At 33.8% G+C, this 22,268-nt stretch overlaps 3 protein-coding genes across 3 annotated transcripts; 1 reads left to right on the top strand and 2 right to left on the bottom strand.

The window, feature by feature from the left end:
* Positions 1-4,116: 4,116 nt before the first annotated feature.
* On the bottom strand, positions 4,117-13,775 carry LOC123923741 (tRNA-dihydrouridine(20) synthase [NAD(P)+]-like). The gene is made up of 9 exons (XM_045976463.1): positions 13,551-13,775; positions 13,346-13,451; positions 11,345-11,483; positions 9,807-9,915; positions 9,427-9,563; positions 7,517-7,653; positions 6,220-6,326; positions 5,839-5,966; positions 4,117-4,544 (listed from the first exon to the last, which is right to left on the bottom strand). The coding sequence occupies exons 1-9, from the start codon at positions 13,593-13,595 to the stop codon at positions 4,466-4,468; spliced, it is 987 nt and encodes a 328-aa protein (XP_045832419.1). The 5' UTR covers positions 13,596-13,775; the 3' UTR covers positions 4,117-4,465.
* Positions 13,776-14,070: 295 nt separating this feature from the next.
* Positions 14,071-17,593, bottom strand: LOC123922948. Its single transcript, XM_045975604.1, has 2 exons — positions 17,461-17,593; positions 14,071-14,486 (listed from the first exon to the last, which is right to left on the bottom strand). The coding sequence occupies exons 1-2, from the start codon at positions 17,591-17,593 to the stop codon at positions 14,071-14,073; spliced, it is 549 nt and encodes a 182-aa protein (XP_045831560.1).
* On the top strand, positions 16,269-20,269 carry LOC123923311 (protein RMD5 homolog). Its single transcript, XM_045975996.1, has 2 exons — positions 16,269-16,413; positions 18,913-20,269. Exon 2 carries the CDS (start codon positions 18,955-18,957, stop codon positions 20,116-20,118), a length of 1,164 nt encoding a protein of 387 aa, XP_045831952.1. The 5' UTR covers positions 16,269-16,413; positions 18,913-18,954; the 3' UTR covers positions 20,119-20,269.
* Positions 20,270-22,268: the final 1,999 nt, after the last annotated feature.

Below are 22,268 nucleotides of genomic sequence, written 5' to 3'. Positions count from 1 at the left end.
ATTTGGTCATTTAAAAACAATTACATTTAACTTTTAGGTTCATTTTCATTTTATTATATTCCATTTCAATGGAGGTATATATTTTCCATCTTGATGTTTGCAAAATGCATTCACCCTTCCTTGTACATTCACAACTGTGCTTAGTATATGCAAAAATCATTTATTCAATGCCTATTTGGTTGTTGACTCCGTGAATCAATATAGAAACCTATTCATTTTACACATTTACTATTTTTCAATGAATATTAACTAGTCATATAATGATATATCCGGTTGATTAATAGTGCCTTCAGGCAATCGGACTCATACTCATATTCAGTGTACCCGTAAAAAAATTCACAATAGATAGAGTAAACATCCGCATACGAGCATAGGTATCCATAAAAATTACACATACATATAGGTTATTAATTTACAACCAACTAAAAACGTTAAGGTGTTAATTAGCAATGCATATATTTTCACTTTGGACAAAAAACCATTGACATTTAGTTATTTTACACTAAAAAATTGAGGGGTAGTTAGGTAACTTTTATTAAATGTCGTAAACTCATTTGCTAATTTACACCCACATAATTATAAATATGTGCAACCTAAATAAACAACCTATTTAAAGAGTTTTTTATTCCAATTTACATATATAGTTTCTCTTTCAAGAAACTTGTTTCATCGTTTTTTTTTTTAAATAAACTGGAGCATGAAAAATTCATCGTTTTTGGTTGTAAGGTGAGTAGAGGCAAGAAGCATGTATAAAAAAAATAATCTGAAGCATGAAAAATAAAATAAGTGTAGTTCACGTGAATCCAAATAGCATAGGCTTACATAATTAGTTTTTTACGCAAGCAAGACTTACATAAAATTATAGTTTTTTCTTAAAAATAAAATAAAATTGGATTGTATATATTTTCTCAAGTTGTCTTTTTTTATTTCCTAGGTTGTCTTCTGTTTATTATGGTTGTATATATTTATAATTGTTTGGGTGTAAATTAGCAAATTGGTGCACATCATTTAATAAATTTTACCTAACTAACCCCAAATTTTCTAGTGTTAAATAAGTAAATATCAAGGTTGTTTTGTCCTATTAGAAAATGTGTGCATTGCTAATTTACACCTTAATGTTTTTGGTTGGTTGTAAATTAACAACCCATATATATGAGTCAGGATCCGTTGACACCAACTAGTTTGACACCAAATGTTACACCTCTCAATAACGTTTTAACCGATATAAATTTTATAAAATCCACCGTTGGATTGAAAGTTTACATCATATAGATCATTTGTGTAAAATTTCAGACAAATCCAAAATCATTTGATATGCTATTGAGACACATAAAGATTAACGGCATTTAAAAAAATACAAAAACCGTTAATTTTGATGTATCTCAATAACATATCAAATGATTTTGGATTTATTTGAAATTTTACACAAATGATCTATATGATGTAAACTTTCAATCCAACGGTGGATTTTATAAAATTTATATCGGTTAAAACGTTATTGAGAGGTGTAACATTTGGTGTCAAACTAGTTGGTGTCAACGGATCCTGACTCCATATATATATATATATATATATATATATATATATATATATATATATATATATATATATATATATATATATATATATATATATATATATATCAATTTTAAAAAAATACAACACTATTAAACTGTTACACATTTTTAAGAAACATATTTATTTATAACATAATGTAAATACAATGTGAACATGTCAACAAAGATATGAATTCGAGTGAGATTAGTAATAATTTTGTTTATAATTTTTACGTGTCAACATTAAAATGTTTGAAATTTTTCTACGATTTATTTTTAGCAAAAGTACGTGCAATGGGTACGGGTATGAGTATTTAGGTATCCATAGAATATGGACACGGATACAAAAGTTGTTTTCTACGCGATTATAGATCTAAATACAGATATTTTATTAAACTGAGGGCAAGAAGATGGATATTATCATACCCTACACATACACTACTTACCGTCTCCCTTCTTAATTTTTATTTTTTTCACCACAAGTATTCGGCCCACTAGACCACCTAATCTGACCAGAGGGTCATTTCTGACATCAAGTGGGAATCAAACAATGGTCCTCCCTACCAAGTACAATGTTAATCACCACTGGACCAACTATATGAAAGGTGAATGTGTATTGCACAAGTCAATATATACATGAAGATATCAAGATAATGTCTCTTCTGACCCCATGTTTCTTTTATACCCCCTAAAATCTCATTTTTTCCTTCGAAAAATTGAAAAAATTTGGAACACAAAATTTCGGTTTATACGAACCGAAAGATACAAACTTCGATTTTTAGAAACCGTTCGCTAAAAAATTCGGTTAACGTAGTGATCCTTTATATCAGCAGAACTTCTGTCACTTCTTATTCTTCATCAATACACAATTAAAAATCCAATTCGAATCAAATCCGTTTTCACACGCATTAAAGGCTTGAAATCAAGATTGGAACATATGCTAAGGGTTTCCACATGCATTGAAGCTCAATCTTAAGGTAACCTTCGCTTTAAATTCGTTTTTTTAGCTATCATAGGTGTTAGTTTCATAGGTTTTCTGACACCGAATCATTCGGTTTCAACGAATCGATGTTTTTTGGGACTTGAAGTTTCTTGCGTAGTAGCCTTTGCTTACTTTGGCTTGCCTTGGCTTAATTATGGCTTATAAATTGTTGTACAAATTTCATATTACTATTATAGTGTCTAATTAGGATTCTAAGTATTATATGTGGCTAATTTAATTTTTTGCGTTTTATATTTTGTAGTTATGGAAGACAAATGCATTCATGCTAATATCTAATCAATCTAACAACTAATTAATAATCAACAATTCAAACAATATAATCAACAATTTAACACAAAATCAGAGATAGAAATTTGCTTAGGGAGGAAAAAAAACGAAGAGAAATGTTAATGGTGATGAGGAATACATAAAATGATAAAAAAGATAAGGAACTTACTTGATGAAGTATGAGTTGAAGTTTGATGTTGAAGTAGGGCTCAAAATCGCGCACCAGAGGTTGAAGATGTTGGGTGGTGGTTTTTTGAAAGCGGAAATGTAATGAAGAGAGGAGTTATGCTTTTGTTTATATATAAGTTAACATAAACCAAAAAAATTAGCGAGCAGTTTTTATTAACCGAAATTGTTAAACGTTGGAAAAACATCAATTCGTAGAAACCCAAATACTTTGCAAGGGCAAAAACGTCAATTAGGGGGTATAAAATAAACATGGGGTGGGAAGAGAAATTTTCAGATTAAAGTACTAACACCATCTTTATTTTGTAGAAAAAGACAAGTATAAACTTTTGAAAAGTAGGATTGGTTTAGCTTGAAACTCTATTCGAGTTTAACACACTCTTTTTTCGCTCGAGTTCGGTTTGTTTAAAGTTCACGAACAATTTGATTCGGCTCTTTAGGTTCAGTTCATTTTCAACATGAAACTCAACTCTAGAGCTCGCTCAACTCCAGTTGAGTTCACAAACACAGTTTGATTCCTTAGCTTAAACCACATAACTCTAAAATAAAAAACAAATAAATTTTAGATCATAAATAAATTGAAATTTATACCAATTTTTAATGAGAAACCACATAACTCAAAAAACAAATTTGGTATCTATTAAATAAATTTGTAGAATCAAATATGTAAATTTAAAAATATTTTTAAATTGTTATATGTAAATGAATCAACCCGTGAACCAAACAAGTCAAATTATATAGCTCAAATTCAGCTCATTTAATTAACGAACTTAATTTTCAGTTCAAGTTCGACTCATTTCATTCACGAACCTAGTCCAACAAACTAATTGTCGAATTGAGTCTCAAACTTTGTTCGAATTGGCTCGGTTCATTGCCAACTATATTGAAAAGACTTCACAATTTACTATATATAAAAAAAAATCTCCACAATTTTTATACAAAAAAAAGTCTACACAATTTAAATCCAAAAAACACAACTAAACTAATAATAAGTTATAATATTATCCACCTCCTCAACAGCAGCTATCCACCAATATCCATGTGCCTATTGTTAAGGAGTCTATTGACCAAAGAATGGAATAAAAAATAAAATTATACCAGCTGTAAAAACAATGAGTTTTTCATAATAATAAAAAATAAAAATAAAAATGGGGCTAAATACAGAATGAGTCAATCTCATTTTTGTTCACGTTACTAAGAGCATTTCTACAAAAAAATATTGCAACTCCTTAAATAAATTACAATTCATGAACAAAGTCTCTAACATTGTCCATGTCCATGCTTGCAGGTATTGGTTGATCAAGTTAGCTCCATCCTCAAATTCTAGAGTCTTGAAATATTAGGTTGTGTATGAGTAATAAATAATGCAAGGGTTTACTTAGCTTGGGAGGTACAATAATCCAAACCAAGGCTTTCATATTCTGCCAATGAATTTTTCTGTAACAAAACAAAATTATCTATACCCTTTGTTGGAATCTGATTTTATTAATCGGTAGTGTTCTTTGTAGTATTCTTGCTCCCCGTAGAGTTCCCTGAAACATCAAAGAGCATCTAGTACATGTAATATAAATAAACATAATGTGAAGATGGTTTACAAGCTTCAACATTATTGAATAACTTTTTCTATTGAATAAAGAAACAAAGACACAAGATACACAAGCAAAAAATTGTCATAAGACAAAAACTTAAACTTTTTTTCTAAAATATGACCAAAAAAAACTTTTTACAAAGTGTTTTGCTTAAAAAACCATGGGTGAGAGGCTTTTACATGTAGCTTACAAAAGGATTATATTGTATGAGCAAGTAAGCACGTCATGGGGGTCCAAAGGGTGATTCACCAATTTAGTCTCAGAATTTGAAAATTCTTAATCACATCAGTCCCTGGTAAACAATCTTAGGGACCAAATGGGTGATCCAAAAGAACTAATATGAATGAAGATTTTCAATTTCAAAGACTATTTTGAAATATTAATAATTTTGGAGATTAAATTGACAACACTACAATTTCAGAGATTAAATTAGTGATTCACTCTAATCCCAAAGCCAGAAGCTAGTTAAGTGGATGTTATGTGAATCCTGGTAAGGCCTATAAATTAAGTGTTTGGAGGGGTTTCGACCAAGGGTAAGTTTTCAAGGCAGCGCCATTTGGCATCCTGAGTTGGAGAAAAATACTCCATTTTTCAAAAGTTTTTCTCTAGGTTTACTATTAGGTATATGACACACATATTTTCATGGCTTCTTGTTAGTGTTCAGGTCTAGGTTTATTTCAGATCCTCCTTGCTTCGGAGACATGCAGTGAGATTGGCGAGCTCTTGTTGTATATGTTTTTTTTCCTTTGCTTACTTTTACTCTTATTATTATAATTAGGAAAATGCTAAACAGTGCCCCCGGGGCACTGGTTAAGCATGTTAAAATAGAAATTTTGTCTCGAAATGCGTACACTCAATGCCTCAAAAGTACAAAAAGTTGTCTTTTCAATATAAATTTTATTTTTTATTTCCTTTTTAGGTATACTTAACAAGTGCCCCGGGGGCACTGTTTAGCATGACCCTTATAATTATAAGGAGGTCTAAGACCTTATGTGGGGAAGGGGAAAGTGGCTAAAGTGAAATGAAATTGAAAACAGCCTGATTAGGATTTTACCCCATGATCAAGTAGACACCTAAGGAATTTCATGTTTTTTTTATTTGTTTACATATGACACAGTTTAAAGTCGCTGAAAAGTGATTGGAAACGCCAAGCTTGTGAATATTGAACAAACATTGTTCGTAGTCAACACAACATATATTGCAAGCATAAAGGTAAGCAACAAATAAATAGACTTACGCTACATCTGCTGTGGACTCTGCTTTAACCACAGCCCTCCAAAAAGGGACTTCAAGAGACGTATAATGTGACTTCATGTCTCTTAATGTATGCTTGGTGCTTCTAATATCATTATCCCACAAGATGCACTGAAATCAAAAATAGAAAAGAGCACATGTAGTTAGGACCATGACACCCACAAGTCGATAGCCATCCACAAGCAGTATGAGACTAAATTCATTCATCTAAATTGGAAACATCACAGAACTGAAAGAATAAAAGTCTAATCTGTGTTTACAAACCGCCTATTCATATGATTATCATTCATCTCAAGGTACATATGATAAAAGGTAATATGTGTGTGATTGTGTTGTAGTTAATGTTGAATAAAAATATTGTTACCTTCCTAATGTACTCCTTTTCCATAATTTCATAAGAAACTTTGCCTTCAGGTGAAAATATTGAAGGATTCCAAAGTGCCCCTCTTGCAGCCATCACCGACGAGGCACCTTATGCCAAACCAAGTCAATTAGAAAATAAATATGAAAAATGAGTTGCCAGTCTCTATCATGATGAAAAATAAACACACATAACATAATTGTTGTGAATATGTAGATATCTCTAATAGTAGAATGGTATCTTTAATTATTAGGAAAATAATATAGGTAACTATTAGCGTATATTGTATTTCCTTATTTCCAAATTAGCATTTCTTTGGCTTAACCCATATATCAAGATTGAAGCTTGTACTTTCAGATTATCGAATAATATTCAGAAGCTCAATTCTCAATTTCTTATATGATATAAACAGCTCCTGATCTTCAGGTTTCAGATTCAGTTGTGTACTTGCCTAACTTTCCTTTAATCTGAACTTGTGAGTTGTGAGCCTCGTCAGTTACCTTTATCGGCCCATGAGTGACTTGCATTAAGCACCCAGATAAGCCTTGGTAGATACATGATACATACATACATAATGTTGACAACCTCCTCCCCACTGCGACCCCCAAAATATACACACACAAAATTAGTTCAGCTCAGTCTCTTTGGGGTTACTTTAGTAGTTTGGACTTTCTAAATCTTCCAAGAACTACCTTGGGAGTTATTATAGTGTTTGTTTCCAACATTCAATATATAGTTTACAAATAGAAGAATGTCTACATCATATTATGAAATCACTTCTCTATCTTTAGCGCTTAGCATTGAATGTCAAGTGTTGTCACACGGAGGACAAAATATCACTTTTATCCAGAAAGAGCTGAGTTGAAGTTACACAAATGGGAATGTAAAGATTACCAGCACTAATAAAATTTGGAGGCTTGATCCAAGACAGCTATTGGGAAGGCTAAGTCTAGGGATATGCCCAAACATTCCTGCAGAATTGAGGGAAATCTACCATGGCCTAAGAGGGCAAGGAATACGCCATATATGGATGTCATGGAACAAATAACTTTGTTAGATTTGGTCTATCTCCTCACTTTCCAAGAGATTGGGTCACTTCTACTTGGATCTTTTATTGCAACTTGTGGAGAACTCATTAACAAGGACGGAGAGATTAGATTGCAACAGAAATACAGAAAAAAGAAATCGGACTTCTGAAAATTATGATCATAAACTAAACATAAATTTTTTTGTTTCGCAGTACAGTCTGTACAATAATAACTGAAAATCTGTTAAATCTTGAAAAATTATTGTCAGATACCTGTTGCAGATTTAATGCGTTGGAAATCATCATACTCGAAGACATCACCATTTGCTATAACTGGAATAGATAATGCTGATGCAACATCAGCAATTCCACTCCATTTTGCCGGATCTCTGGGCCTATCTAAGACATGTCTGTAAATAGATTAAAACAAAAACGTGAGGCATATTTTAAGGCAACAAAGATAAACGATTAATGAATTCATGATCTAACTTAGGGTTGTATGTATGCATGTTGCATATGTTATTTTATTAGTTTCTCCAGCATCCCTTTTCCAAAATAATAAATAAGCCCTAAGCTGCCCTAAACTTAACAAATAGTAAGGAAATGGCATTCATCATACAGTTTAGTTGTCTAGGACTCCAATTAAGTCAAGGAGAAGGACAATATGCATAACTACAACATAGGATACTTTCTTCAAGGAAAAAGAACATACATGAGTCTTTCCAGAAAGAAAGTAAAAAAATACACGAGTCTTTCCAGAAAGAAAGTAAAAAAAATGTACTCTATTAATGTTTAATGATGAATTACATGCCTGTGTAATAATGATATCAGGTCCTGAATTCTGCAAACTGAAAGCATGAATGCAGATAGAGAGCAAAATAAGATAACCTAGACATTAACAGAAAGTGCAATCTCTCCCATGAGTCCTAAACAAATTCAGCTTACCTCCTCTCCACTCACACTACCATGTCTTAAACCCCTTACAAGTGAATCCTCTCCTCTACCCATTCATTGCCTACTCCACTGAGTTACCTTGACAATGGCAGATCATTTTCTCTTGCTACGAGTCCCTACACCGCACCCTCTTTTACTCCTTACAGTGAAGTTAGTCTTGGGCTCCTATCAATAGTACCCCACTTTCAAGACACACCTTGTCCTCGTGGTGGAAGTCAGGAAATTGATCCATCCTGAATGTGGACAAATTCTTGCAAGAGTTTCCAAAATCTGACGGTTTTCCAAACTTAGTAAGAACTTCTTTTCCTCCATTGCCATTAGTTCCAACTGCAAGGGCTCCACCTGGCTGTACTTTCACTTCTCAATCTTCTACTAAAAGTGGAAGTAACAACTGGCCGGTGACATGTACATATAGATTTCTCCAGCAAGAAAATGTGAAAGACAAGATTACACTTGGTTCCCTCTGGTAATTTTAACGTGCAAAGAACTAGGTTGACTTTCTCCACTATTTCATAAGGCTAACAAAATATCTAGGGCTGAATTTCTTATCCACCCTTTTAGTCTTTGCCTTCAATTCATAAGGTTGTATAGGATTCTGTATCTATTACACCTTTCATTCTTATGCAGCTTACTTTTATTTTCATACAGATTTATTTTAACCGCTATGTGGCTTCCGCCATCTGCCTACAATAGTGACTGCAATATGACAGTGGATTTTTTACTTTCCGACATTTTCTACAATTTGTTTGTGATAACACCAAGACGATATCCTAAAAATAAGGTAACACAATTATCCCAAAAATAACATAAATGATTAAAAAAAAAATGTAAACTTATCCTAATTTATTATGCATTGTTTTCTTCCCCTAATATTAGATTCTAATTCTAAGAAAGATGTATCAATATAGTTTGTTCGGTATATCGTAGTTGTTTGGAATATCTTAGTTGTTTGAAAACAGTTACAATATCCAGAAAGTAATTATCCTACTTAATTTGGCCAAACATATAGAATTCCCAACCATATAAAAGAGGAGGTTTAAAACACATTGTAAAATTTGGGTGAATCTATAATAATATTTATCTACGTAAACTAATTAGTAGAATGATGCATGTTTGTTGGTTCTGTTAAGTGATTTGAAAATGAGTTCTTATGAAATTAAAACAGCCATATTGTTGTTCCCCCTTAATTTGGAAGGGTCCAGGAAAAACAAAGAAAATTTGGAGATTACCTTCCATGGACTGCAATAGCATGAACACCAGTTTTCTCAATCCGCCTGGCTAGTTCCACTGTATCATGCGGTGATTTTAGTAGCCGGATCTTACATGTTACTGGTAGAGTCAAATTCCTCCGTAGTGTTGTTAAGATCTGGATTTTTAAAGAGGAAAGATTAAAACATGTTGCAAAAGTACAATCTAATAGGAACCCAAGAAAAAAATAGTATGAACTTGAATGTATTATTTGCTAAATAAAAAATATTACAAGAGTCTGTCCCTACAAACCAAAACCAACCACATCAGCATTCCCCACTAACTTCGTGTTCATTCCAGATACCGAGCTTAGGCCCAAATCCGGTATCCTATCAAAACAACAACAAATTATTACACTTACATCACTAATAAGCTCTGGCTTGGACAACAGAGCAGCACCCATCCCACCACTCAAAGAAAATGGCTTGGGGCATCCCATGTTAATATCTATTGCAGCAACATCATTACACCTACAACCAAAAGAAAGATAAATGAACATACGAAAAAGTTAACATAACGAAAACAACTAACACTTCTTTACTAAGGAACTCAAAGAAAACTGCCAACACATGTTTACTAAATTGCGAGTTTAGTGTTAGAAAAGCCATTGGATATCTAATCTCAAGGGCCTACAACCTCCTTTTCCCTAAAGCCCTCAGAAATGACTAGTCATCTCTCCCTCACAACCCCTCTTATTATTTATAAGCAGCATGCCTTACACAGTCACAAGTATGAAGGATCCTAGAGCTTTTCAAACAACAAGAACATGATATCAGGATTCAGGACTTTTCCTAGATCTTCTCTCACAGCTGAATTTAAGATGTTTTTCATATTATTCCGACCCAAAATGACTAACTAACAAAATGACCATGGGGGTACCTATCAATACTCTCCAGTCTCTCCTATTACCTTGTCCTCAAGGAAAAGTGTTGTGTAAAGTGGTCTGAAGTTACATACTCCCAATAACTATTTGCAGCTATTTGATCAATGCACTATTTCCAGTAGGTTCCCCAGCACTGTCCTAAACAAGGACAGCCATACAATACTACTCCAACCTCAGTCTCATTGTTGGAAGGATAAAACCCAATCCTATTTAAAAGTGTTGGATAAGCACCGGCGCAATCTAGTAATCTACAACGGTCCCAGACTCCTAGTATAAAAGGGACCATCGGTGATCCGTCACAGATAACTGTCAGATTATAATAGAAAAAATCCAGAACATTTATGATAAAAAATAATAATAATAATAATAATAATTTGACAAAAATAATCTCCATCATTCATATTTTAAAATATAGATTTCTTGCCCCATCTTAAGTGTATCTCTGATAGCAAATAATAGGCACCGGATATCTTACTGTAAAGAATTGGAAAAATCTCTTCTATTACAATTCTACAACCTACATACCCGAACACCCCAATTCACTTACAAATGACTAGCCGTATCTTCCACTCAACCACTTTTATTTATTTGCAGCGTGCCTTATTTCTCTCATTACCCTAACCTGCACCTAACTGACTGACTAAGCAAGGGGTTACCTGTCATCATACATACATCATCATAGAATTTTATAACATAAAATAATTGGGATGATATATTTGGAATTGGAAGAGGCAAAAGTAAGATTGCCATGTTTTTAATGAAATACGCGAACAACGGCCTTTCATTCTAATATAGTAAGATCAGTAAAGAACTATAAACAACCAACAACAACAATAACAACCAACCTTTATAACACTAGTTAAGGTCAGTCAGCTTCTGTAGGGCATGATTAATGCCAAGAAGCAACTAACTATGTAAAAAAAATTGTACGCTGCCAATAATAAGTCGCTATTTCACTTCAAATATAAATGCAAAAATAATATCACAGAGGAAAACTAAATATACAATTAACTTACACTAACTGAGCAGCAGTTAGGGCCCTCACGGCATCAGATGTGCCTATTTGAAACACAACTTTATCTTTTTCTTGATCACAGGTTCTGAACACAACACTTTCCGTCCCTTTCTCCACAAAGTCAGTGGATCCAAGGAGTTCTGTCCAAGAAGTAAGATAATGTGTTGTTAAAAACCCAAAACTAAACAGGAGTGAGGGAAAAACCACAGGCATATAACTGATTACGAATCTCCAAAGTTTCTGTCGCTCTCTTTGCACTTGATGTTAAGCCACGAGAAAAATAAATAAAAACATTTGACTTTTTAATATCAAGAGTCAACATGGTTTCTTTTTATCATGCTAATAAGTACTCTCACCGAGATATCAGAGAGGAATAAAACATTAGAGGGTCAGTTATCCTACTAAAAACACTTAAAATAGAAACAAAGAAACTAAAATTTTGAATCAGTTATCGAGATATTAGTTGTAAACAGAGAACATAAAGCAAAAGAAATGTTGGGCCTCTTGTCCTTCTATTTGTTAGTGAGTATAGTGCTGATAAACGGCACAAAAATATAGGGCTACCTTCGTCAAGTTTTTCTTTTTAGGTAATTGCTAGTTTCTTTTTGTGCTTTCTGCAAACATCTATTTGCAACAATGACTGGATTTGAAGACCCAAACTACAGATACTTGACTTGCATTCACTAAATCACCGGTTGCAATTTTTAGAAGATAAAAAAAAAAAATTTGAAGAAGTTAGAAGATAAAAAATTATCTTATAATATCTTGATATAATTATAGATTATCTCTTGAGATCATTTTCTCCTTTCAGAGTATCTTAAATTACCTATTATAATTTGTTTCAAATCTCTTGGTTATTATCAGGGTTCGTTTCTCTACTTGATTTGATTTAGGAGTCTAGTGTTTGTACAAAAAAGGATTAGTGCTTTTACTTTTGTATCATCATATACCAAACATAATCCATATGTCTTGTTCTTTCTCATTTTTCCTTACCCTATTACTTCAATATGGTATCAAACAAAGCAATACCATCCTCCTTAACTTGTCAAATTACTATTTCATTGCCAAGATCCCCAAAGGCTGGCACTCTATGATATATTTTTTCTTTTGTTGTCCGTTCACAGATTCATGCTATTCTTTGTCTTTCCCAAATTTTCTTTTTGTTAAAAGCTATGTTAATGTGCCCTCTGTCATGAGTCCCATGACATCTCCAACAAGACCGTGAAAATATCCAACTTGAATAGCCACCACCATCAATCCCCTACAATGCAGTCAGACACGTTTTCCATCCATCAAAATACTGCTGTCTGCTGCCTACCATGAATCTCCTCTCTAGCCACCATCAATTACCTCCCTCCACCTCTTCACACACTACACCGTCGTGGGCGATTCTCAACAAACTCAGCGTATGAACTTGTTATCTGCACAAATTAAGTTCAAATCTATGGTTTGGTTGGATTTCTTAACTATCTCCACTCTAATTTCTAGAGGATTTATCTAGCTTGAAATTTGGTGGAATTCATTATTAATAATAAATTATTAACCAGAGTAACTCATCTCAGAGTTACTCGTGGAGTCAATGTATCCCCACCCATATTACATAGAGACATAAACTAAAAAGATATTTAACCCCTCTTTATTTATTTCACTTTTCTCCTTCCTTAACAAAACCCTATAACTAGAACAATACTAGTTAGTCTTTAGCAGGCAGCGCGACGTAAGTGCTGGTTCTTCCTTTCCCATAAAACTCCATATGCTCCAAAACAAACTAGCATTTCCAACTAATGTTACATTACTTAAACTAATTTAACCAAAAGTTCAACTTGTGTGATATCAAGTGAGGTTTATGTAGTTAAACAAAATTAAAATTCTATATTAGGTTTAAACTCCGAAACATGAAATTGATGATTCTATACAATTGAAACACAACAAAGTTGATAATAAGAGAGGTGGGTAGAATTGAAAGAGTGAAATGAATGAGTGCGGTTGTGTACGTACGTACCATTGATTCGGCGGTCGCATTTGACAATTTTATGGTCAACGATTTCCTCACCGTAAGTGATATCTGCACCATATTCAGCAGCTAGTAATCTAAGTGGAAGAGTGCCCTAACAAAAATGTTAAAATCAGTAGTAGAAGTTATTTGAATTTTGTGATTCCGCGTGGAAGTGAAAGAGATGAGAGAGAGAGAGAGAGAGAGAACTCACAACGCGAACCATAGGAGCAAGAATGAGTTTGTTGTGGTAATCCATCTTTCTCGGATTGATGAATCCTTTGACAACTCCTCTGACTCGCTGACTTTGGAGCCGAGAAAGATAGAAGATGAAATGGGGGAGGGAGTTGAGACTTAAGATGAGGTTTTATTTTATTTTTTGGGTCACTAAAATAACTTAAAGCAAAAAAGAAAACTAAATTCCAAGTGAAGCACCCTTAAAACACGACAAAAGAATATTCTTTAAAATCTCAGGAAAAATATTAATAGTTAGTTGGTTCAGTGGTAATTGACACTGAATTTAGTAGGAAAGACCATGTCAGCAACTATGATCAGAGGGGGCTGGCACCACTTGATGCCAAAACTGACCTCCGAACCAGAAAAAATTGATGGTGAAAGCAAAAAAGATCTGATACTTGATTTTTTTTTTTTAAATAAAAAGCAGATTAATTTTGATTTTGATTTGTTAACTAAATTGTTTTTTTTTTTTTGAAGAAAGAATTATTATTAGCAAACTAGGGAAAAACAATGAGGCTCTTATCTTTTTGTATAAGAGACCAAATACAGGGGGGTGTAGTATTTAACCACTCTCTATTGGGCTCATGATCGGCCCATTTTGCTAACTCATGAGCAGCCTTGTTTGCAGCCCTAGGAACCCATCTGATGTTGGCTTCAGGGTTCACCTCAAGGAAGCGCTTGCACCGGCGAGTCACGCAGCCCCATCCCTTTCGAATCATCGCTTTCTCTTTCACCGCTTTCACTATAATTTGAGAATCCAATTCGAAGATAACCTTGTGTTCTCCTAACTTTTCAACCCAGTCCATGGCGTCGTTCAGTCCCATCGCTTCTCCAGTTGCCGCGTCCGCTACCCCATTATGAACCCTAGTTGCAGCTCCAACGGCGCTTCCATCCGGCCGTCTCAGAACCAACCCTGTTGACCAATGGCCATCACTGCTTAGGTGAGCATCCACATTGATCTTCAGGGTGCCCGGCTAAATTCTCAAAATACTTTTATTTGTTGCTTAGGCTGTGAATGAAATTCGCTATGTAGGTAGCAGATATGTAAAAAAAAATCAACTTTACGTTTTAAGATTTCACACCCCTAGAGATTTCTGTTGAGGAAAACTCTTAATTTTATGTTTTAAAGATAGCAAACATCTTAATTATATTTTAAGTGACTTCTGTCTTTCATGGTTATCTTGAAGCTCACGCAACAAAACAAATGAGCAAGCCTCATTTGATCTAGGCCAAGTATCAGTAAATTTTGGAGAACGTTATGAGAACGTTCTTGCTTTGGACAGTTTTTTCTGCACATTCTTTGATCATCCACTCCAGTTGTCTCCAGAAGTTTTTAATGGAATATAATAGCCTTGCGCCGAAAATAATCAACTTGCATCTCACATATTATGAATATATGATCATCACATTAGACATCTGATAAATCAACAGTTGTGCTTGTAGTGGCCTACAACAAAAATAAAAGTGAGAAACATATTCAAATTCAGTGTCTCCTTCACAATATTTATCTAAATCCACCAATCTATTCTTAACGTTCATTGCGTTAAATTTTTCCCTTAGTATAGTTGTCAGAACTATTGTAAATTTCTAATAATGTTATGATTCTAGAACCAAAAACAACATTACCCTTAACTAAATCAGGTGAAAACCATGGCACATGTAGTGCGCTACCAAGGTTTTGTTCGTTAACGATTTAAACAGAGACAATAATCGGAGAGACGATTGGAGAGGGTTATGTGAGTGTTTTTGGGATAGGGTATTAGTTTTTACCTAATTTTAAGTGTTTTTGGGAACATTTAATAATGCCATGATTTTAGAACTAATAACAACATTACCCTTAGTTAAACTAGGTGAAAATCATGGCACATTAAGTGCGCTACCAACCTGTAGCAGCAACTACAACACAAGTCTGGCCACTAAAGACTGACAAAAAATAAGTTTCTTTTCTTTTATTGTCTTTGTAATTTATTTTTCCTAGGTTAGGTCAAGTAGGTGAACTCCCTTATGAATACTTGAGACATATAATTATGGTTCGATAAAGTTTATGCTCAATTGTTATTAAGTTATTTTATATATTTGTCTTTGCTTTAATTATTTATTCTTAACATTGATCACATTAAGTGAATAAACCTAGAGGAAATTAGTTGATTCCGTGACAACAGAATTAATAGGCAAGACCAAAAAGACATCTCATCTTACCAATATGAGACCATTAAATTTGATATCTGATGGTACGGGGGCAGGATTAAGAATTGCACGTAGTTAAATTCTGCAATGATATTAGGAAATCGAGTGGGGGTAGAGAACTTGTTAAATTCTGAACTTCTAATGCAAAACCCTTTCAAACAAACAAAGCGAATGCAGATCAACTTTACTTTCTAAATTCCTAAGCGAAACTAGTAATTTTGGAACAATCCCTGTGGAGAACGATAACTTATCACTTTATTACTTGGTTGCGATTCTGTGCACTTGCAGAGCCACCATCATTTATCAGCCATTAGCTATAAGCTAGCTTATCAGCTATCAACTATTTTTGTCAAACAGAGCCTACGTCAATAAGAAAAAGTAAGGATATAAATGTAAATAAAAAAATAAAAAATTAAAGGAATTTGAAAATATTTTTTTAAAAATTTTTAATTAAAAAAAAAAATTAGAAATTGTGGGTTTATGGGTTGGAATGAAAACGGGTAAGTGGGCCGGTGGATAAAGATGAAACAACACATGAGGAACACGTAAGCCTCCGCCCTCATTCATTACAACTCCTCTTTCTCCGTTTCCTTGTTTCTAGCTTTTTTTTTTTGCCCTAACCACCAACCACATATCTCTTCCCTCCATTTTCAGTAAGCTACTCTTCCTTCTCCCTCTTTTTCGCACCAATTTTTAATTTGTTTTTAATTTTATTATTTACATTTTAGTAAGCAAATCCTGGTTTAGGTTTTTCTTCAATTCACTATAATCGATTTTGTTTGCGTTTTTTCATATTTTTTCTTCAAATTATTGTATCTGATAGTATAAATCTATTATTGTTATGGTTGATGATATGAAGTTAAAACTTGTATGTTGGATTTTGTTTTTCAACTCTGTTAGTGTTTTGATCTGGTTGCACTGACGGTGTTTGTTTGATAAATGAGCTGGAATTTGGAGTTTGAATTGAAAATATTGTTATTTGTTGTTTGCTGAAGTTAATTGTTTTTCAAATGAAGTGATTTCTGATGGTTTTGGTATTATCTTATGTTCATTTGACCAAATCCAATTTTGTATGGATAAAGACCTAATTGATTTGATTTATACGCTTTGTGTGACTTGATTTGGCTGCTTATGAATTATGATATTTATCCTAGGGGTAGATTAACCCTTCTTGTAATCACTATTTAGATTTCAGACCATATCACTGTTTAATATTGGTAATAGCTTTGTAGCAAAAAGTTAATTAGTACTGAAATGATAAGTTGATAACAGTTATAGTGACATTTATTATAAACTGATGCTCATTTAGTTAATGTTTATGTTTGTATTTGGTTATTTGCTCCAATTAGTCGTACTCAATTATTTAGTCAGCTGGATCTAATAATCAGGTTAAGTAAGTTAGAGTGTTAGACTATAACGTATTTAACTAAGAGGGAAGCTTACTAGTCATTTGTGAGTGAATTGCAGCCTTAGTGTAGGGAGGTTGGATTGCAGGATCTTGAAATTCGGTATAGCTGTAATCGACGGGTTTTCCCTATTTTTGCTAATGAAATTTCAGGTTTGTATTAACTGGTATCAGGGCTCCAATCATGGAGGGAGACATGTGGCAAGTGTTTTTGAAAATGATATCGATATTTGATGGAAAGGAAGGTTATTTGATGTCTGTTCAATGTAGATAATTATTGGAAGGTAAAGCATACCGGGAAGGGAAACACCAACAAAAGCAGAGGAAAGATGGAACTGTGATGATAGAGGAGTAACAAGGCGAAGTAAGAAAAATGAAGGAATCAAACCTGGCCATAGAAGTGGTGAAGGAAGAGATTCGTCAAACATGGACAAAAAGCATAGCAGTCATAAAATGTTAGTGGCTTAAGAGGAATTTCAAGGGATATGACAAGTAAGGTGGGTTTCAGCAGCGCAGAGCCTTGGGGTGGTGTGACTTTGCAGGCCAAATGGCCCATTTCTGCCACTCGAACTATCAAACTCAGCCTTGGCCCTGGATGGTACAGCAGCAGCAAGCAAACTATGCATGTGCATGGTTTTTGCTACTCCAGTGGTGGATGCCATGGTGGAGAGGCGTGGCATCCTACAACTCCAAAACTTTGGGGTGGCATCAAGGACGAAGCACTGGGTGGCAAAGCTTCCACTGCTATAATGTCGGACCAAGCCCTTGGGAAATGTTCTGGCAATATGTTTAACAGAATTGGTAATAAGCATGTTTAGGTAGGAGAACAAATGATTAACAGAATTGAAAACGGGCCTTTCAGACCAGGTCCAAAGCATTGGAAAGAAAAATTGGACTTTATATAAAGTGTAGAGGGATGCAGCTATAGCAGTTTCAAACAGAAGGAAAACAACAGAATAGTTAGATGTTTTTTTGACCCGTTGAACAGAACCCAAATCATTGGAGTAAATTGGAATGATGTAACCCAAAAAAAGAGACTTGAATTCGAGGAGGGAAGGATAAGCCAAGCCCAAATCAATAGCAAGGATAAGGATGTTGGCATGGAATATAATCATCTGATTTCATTGCTAATAGTGTCCACTCATTTAGTCATTTACTCAATTACTTAGTTGAAAATAATTAGGTTGAGTTAGGGTAGATCGTTATAGGCTGTGATGTATCTAACTAAGAGGGTGGTGTGCTGGTCATTTGTAAGTGAATTGGAATCTTAGGGAAGGGAGGTGGCAGACACTGAAATTCTGCAGAGTTGTAATCAAGAGGACTTTCCCTATTATTTCTAACGAGTCTTTCTGGCAATGCTTATGGAACCATAAATGCTTTGAGGGATGCAAAAGAAGGGTGTTTATTTTGATTTATAATGTTGCAGTGGCCATGAAATTGGATCACACTAAAATACATTTCCAAATATAATGTTGATTTATTTTGATTTATAATGTTGACAATTGAACTATTCATTTTTGTATAGAATACATTTTCTTACATGTCTATCTTCATCATTTGTTCCATAATCTGATCCTAACTTTTTTTATTGGAAATTCATAACAACTTCATGAAGATGTCTTTTAAAGTCTTCTTTCTTGTATTTTGTTAGAATTAGAATTAAATATAAATATAGCAAACTGTATTACAAGCAGTTTGGAATGTTCATCTTAAAAATTCAGTTTATTAACACCGTGAACCTTTGCAGGTGTATCGGCCTTACAAACTGTAGTTACATTTAATACTCATCATGGAGCTAAGTTCTGTTAAAGATGCTTTTGACCGAGTTTCTAAGAAGCAAAAGTTATCCAGTTCTAAGACTCAAGAGATGTTTGATCAGATCAGACAAGAAATTGAGGGTGTTTTAGACAAAATGCAGTCAGCCAATAACACTGACCAAGTGCTTGATTATAAAACTGTCCTGAATGAGCTGAAGGATAGTGTACTTAAAATTGCTCCACTTGGCCAAATGGAAAGTACACAGAAGGAGTTCAATGTAGCACTCAGCAAGTACGGGAAGCATCTTGAGAAATATTTCACCCCTGATATATCAAAAGCTTACAGAAACATCGACTTTGATATACACACTTTAAATCAAATTATTGCCAACCATTTTTATCGCCAGGGCCTTTTTGATGTAGGGGACCATTTTTTAAATGCAGTCGGAGAGCCTGAATCTGCTGCAATTATGAAATCTCCATTCTTGGAAATGTATCAAATACTCCAAGCCATGGAGAATCAGAACTTGGAACCAGCCCTCAACTGGGCTTCCACTAATTCTGACAAACTTGCTCAAAGTGGATCTGACATTGTGTTGAAACTTCACTCGATGCAATTTATAAAAATACTTCAAAATGGTGGAGGTAGAGATGAAGCTCTTCATTATGCAAGAACTCACATTTCTCCTTTTGCTACCAGTCATATTGCCGATGTCCAGAAACTTATGACTTGTCTTCTTTGGCCTGGAAAGCTTGAAAAGTCTCCATACCATGCATTACTTTCCCCATCTAACTGGGATAGATTGGCTGAGGAACTTAAAAGACAGTTCTGCAATCTTTTGGGACAATCATACAACAGTCCGCTGAGTGTGACAGTAGCAGCAGGGATCCAGGTTTTGCCAGCTCTCCTTAAATTTATGAATGTCATGGCAGGAAAGAAGCAGGAATGGCAGTCTATGAACCACTTACCAGTGCCGATCGAGATGGACAAGGAATTTCAGTTTCATTCAATTTTTGTTTGCCCTGTCTCAAAGGAACAAGCAACCGAGGAAAACCCTCCAATGTTGATGTCCTGTGGCCATGTCCTCTGTAAGCAATCTATCTTGAAAATGTCTAAGAATAGCACAAAAGTTTTTAAGTGCCCGTACTGTCCCTTTGATATTGATGCAGCACAGTGCAAGCAACTATATTTGTGATTTTCATGTATTTGTATCAAACTATCTGTATCATCTGAATTACATGTTAGTATAGGTGTACCTTTGTATGTTGATTTCAAAAGCCAATGGCTAGTTGTTATGTCTGTATGTTTCAGATACTTGTAAATATAAATTCTTTTTAGTTTTGTTATGACTAGTGTTTCGTGATTAATTTCCAGCATTCATTTGAGTAAGATTTGATACACCAAAGTAAATTTTAGGAATGGTTGATGGTAACCATAACAATTCCTACTGCTGTTAGTCTGTGACTACCGATAAAGAGAAGTTACTAGACATGCATGTTCGGTATCACTTGGTGGGTTGAAGAAAATCAGTGATATTGTGGTTCGTTAAAAAGCTATAAACTGTAGTTTTGTAAATTATGTAGTAAATATACACTTGAAATATGTTTTTAAATCTTTAGTTCCCAGTATCATACATTTTTTTGGTATGCCAAAGTCTGACTCAATTTTCTTTTATTTCATCCTATCTAGATTAGTAGAAGCATAACTAACCAATTGTGTATATGGTATTTATACATGTTCATATTTACCACTTTCTGAAAGAGAAACAGATATACAACTGCTAATAGAGTCTTGTAGTCCTCTTAAAAAGACAAGTGATTGTCTGGTTATACATTTAAAGTTGTATGTATATATTTATACATGTTCATATGATATTGTAGTTGTGTGAACAGAGGATTTTGGTTATACGCTGACAAAAGTTTAGTTGAAATGAACTAACTGAATAAAACTTTGAAATTAAAATTCTAGTTTAGAGGTAAAAGTTTTAAATTTAAATTAAATGTTAAAAATTGATTTCAGATGCAGAAACAATTCTACTTGAGAATATTGATGCATTATAAAATCAATTTATATTTAAACATTATTAGAAACCTTCACACCTCTCATTCCTCATCATTTTCACCAAAAACATGTCATTCACTCAGTCCACAATATTCCTTAAGTACAATTCAGGGGTTCGACATTTGTATGTAATTATGATATGATGACCAAATTACAACAAATAATCACAAGACCACATTTGGATGGAATGTCCCAAAATCATTTAGGCTTATAATTCTCAACTGTTTTGATACTTAATTAGTTAGAAGTTTAGTTTGTTAGATTGAATAAAGTTGGTTACAACTAACTAAGGGAGTTAGTTACAACCAAGTTAGTTAGTTTGTTAGGAAGTTTGTTACTTGCTTTCAAAGCAAGTGTGCTTTTAGATTGTATAAATAAGGATCATGTGTATCACTTGTAATACAACTTTTACATGGCCCAGTAGTGGAAGAATAAAATTTTTCTTTTCTCTTCGTTAGCAATCTCGAGTATTCTTCTTCTTCCTCATTCGAAGTTCACTCCTCTATTTCGAAGCACAGTTGCTCGAAACAAAGTTCATGCTCATAGGCTTGCCTTGAGCCTATACAAATTGTGCAATGTGTGTGTGTTTGATGCTTCTTGTTGCGCCAACAGGCTAAATACATACATCATTTAGGATAAATTTTAGTGTTTTAAATTGCAGACCACATGTTTCCTAAGTAAAATTCAATGGTAAAATGTTTTAAGGATATTTGTTAGTTGGAGCAAGTTCAAACTCGCAATTTTTTCCCTCTGTAATAAGTGTGTTTAGTTTTGCCATTAGACTCTTTAGAATTAAAAATAATAGTTGCAGACCACATTACGTGATGTGGTTGCAATCTTGCAGCCGCAACAATTATCTACCGTGACATTAGCCCACAATTGCATTGTGATGGTATGGTAAATCACATCAAAATTCACATCACAACGACCACAACACATCACAACAACCTTATGAAGTTGTTATAGACTATACAATGCTCATACAAGTTATTTTTCGAACTTCATCTTTTTTTTCATAGATTTAGAAGACGTTTTAAAGAATTTGAGATATTTTATAGTGATAGAAAGTTTGTAATGAGATAGATATGAGATTATATAGATACTAGTCTTACACCCGTGCGATGCACAGGTGTTATGTGGTATTTTATATTATAATGTTGAAAAATTATTCGTATAAATTGTAACAATAAGTATTGTGAAAATGAAAATAATAATAATAAAAGTGATGTACTTATCACTTCCTCCAACCAATATATTTTCAACCTTATATGTTGATACTTCTTC

This window comes from Trifolium pratense, linkage group LG4, assembly GCF_020283565.1.
Source record: "Trifolium pratense cultivar HEN17-A07 linkage group LG4, ARS_RC_1.1, whole genome shotgun sequence".
Taxonomy (NCBI): domain Eukaryota; kingdom Viridiplantae; phylum Streptophyta; class Magnoliopsida; order Fabales; family Fabaceae; genus Trifolium; species Trifolium pratense.
This window is presented reverse-complemented; position numbering and strand designations above follow the sequence as displayed.

What these genes read in the sequence shown, in the direction of transcription:
- LOC123923311 (XM_045975996.1), top strand. Translation starts at nt 18,955, where the DNA reads ATGGAGCTAAGTTCTGTTAAAGATGCTTTTGACCGAGTTTCTAAGAAG.
- LOC123923741 (XM_045976463.1), bottom strand. Translation starts at nt 13,595, where the DNA reads ATGGATTACCACAACAAACTCATTCTTGCTCCTATGGTTCGCGTT. An exon ending in ATGCGACCGCCGAATCAATG is followed by an intron (nt 11,484 to 13,345) that starts GTACGTACGTAC and finishes CTTCTTGGACAG; the next exon opens with AACTCCTTGGATCCACTGAC. An exon ending in CTAACTGCTGCTCAGTTAGT is followed by an intron (nt 9,916 to 11,344) that starts GTAAGTTAATTG and finishes TTTTGGTTGTAG; the next exon opens with GTGTAATGATGTTGCTGCAA.
- LOC123922948 (XM_045975604.1), bottom strand. Translation starts at nt 17,593, where the DNA reads ATGTTTGACGAATCTCTTCCTTCACCACTTCTATGGCCAGGTTTGATT. An exon ending in TGTTGGTGTTTCCCTTCCCG is followed by an intron (nt 14,487 to 17,460) that starts GTATGCTTTACC and finishes ATTGGTCAACAG; the next exon opens with GGTTGGTTCTGAGACGGCCG.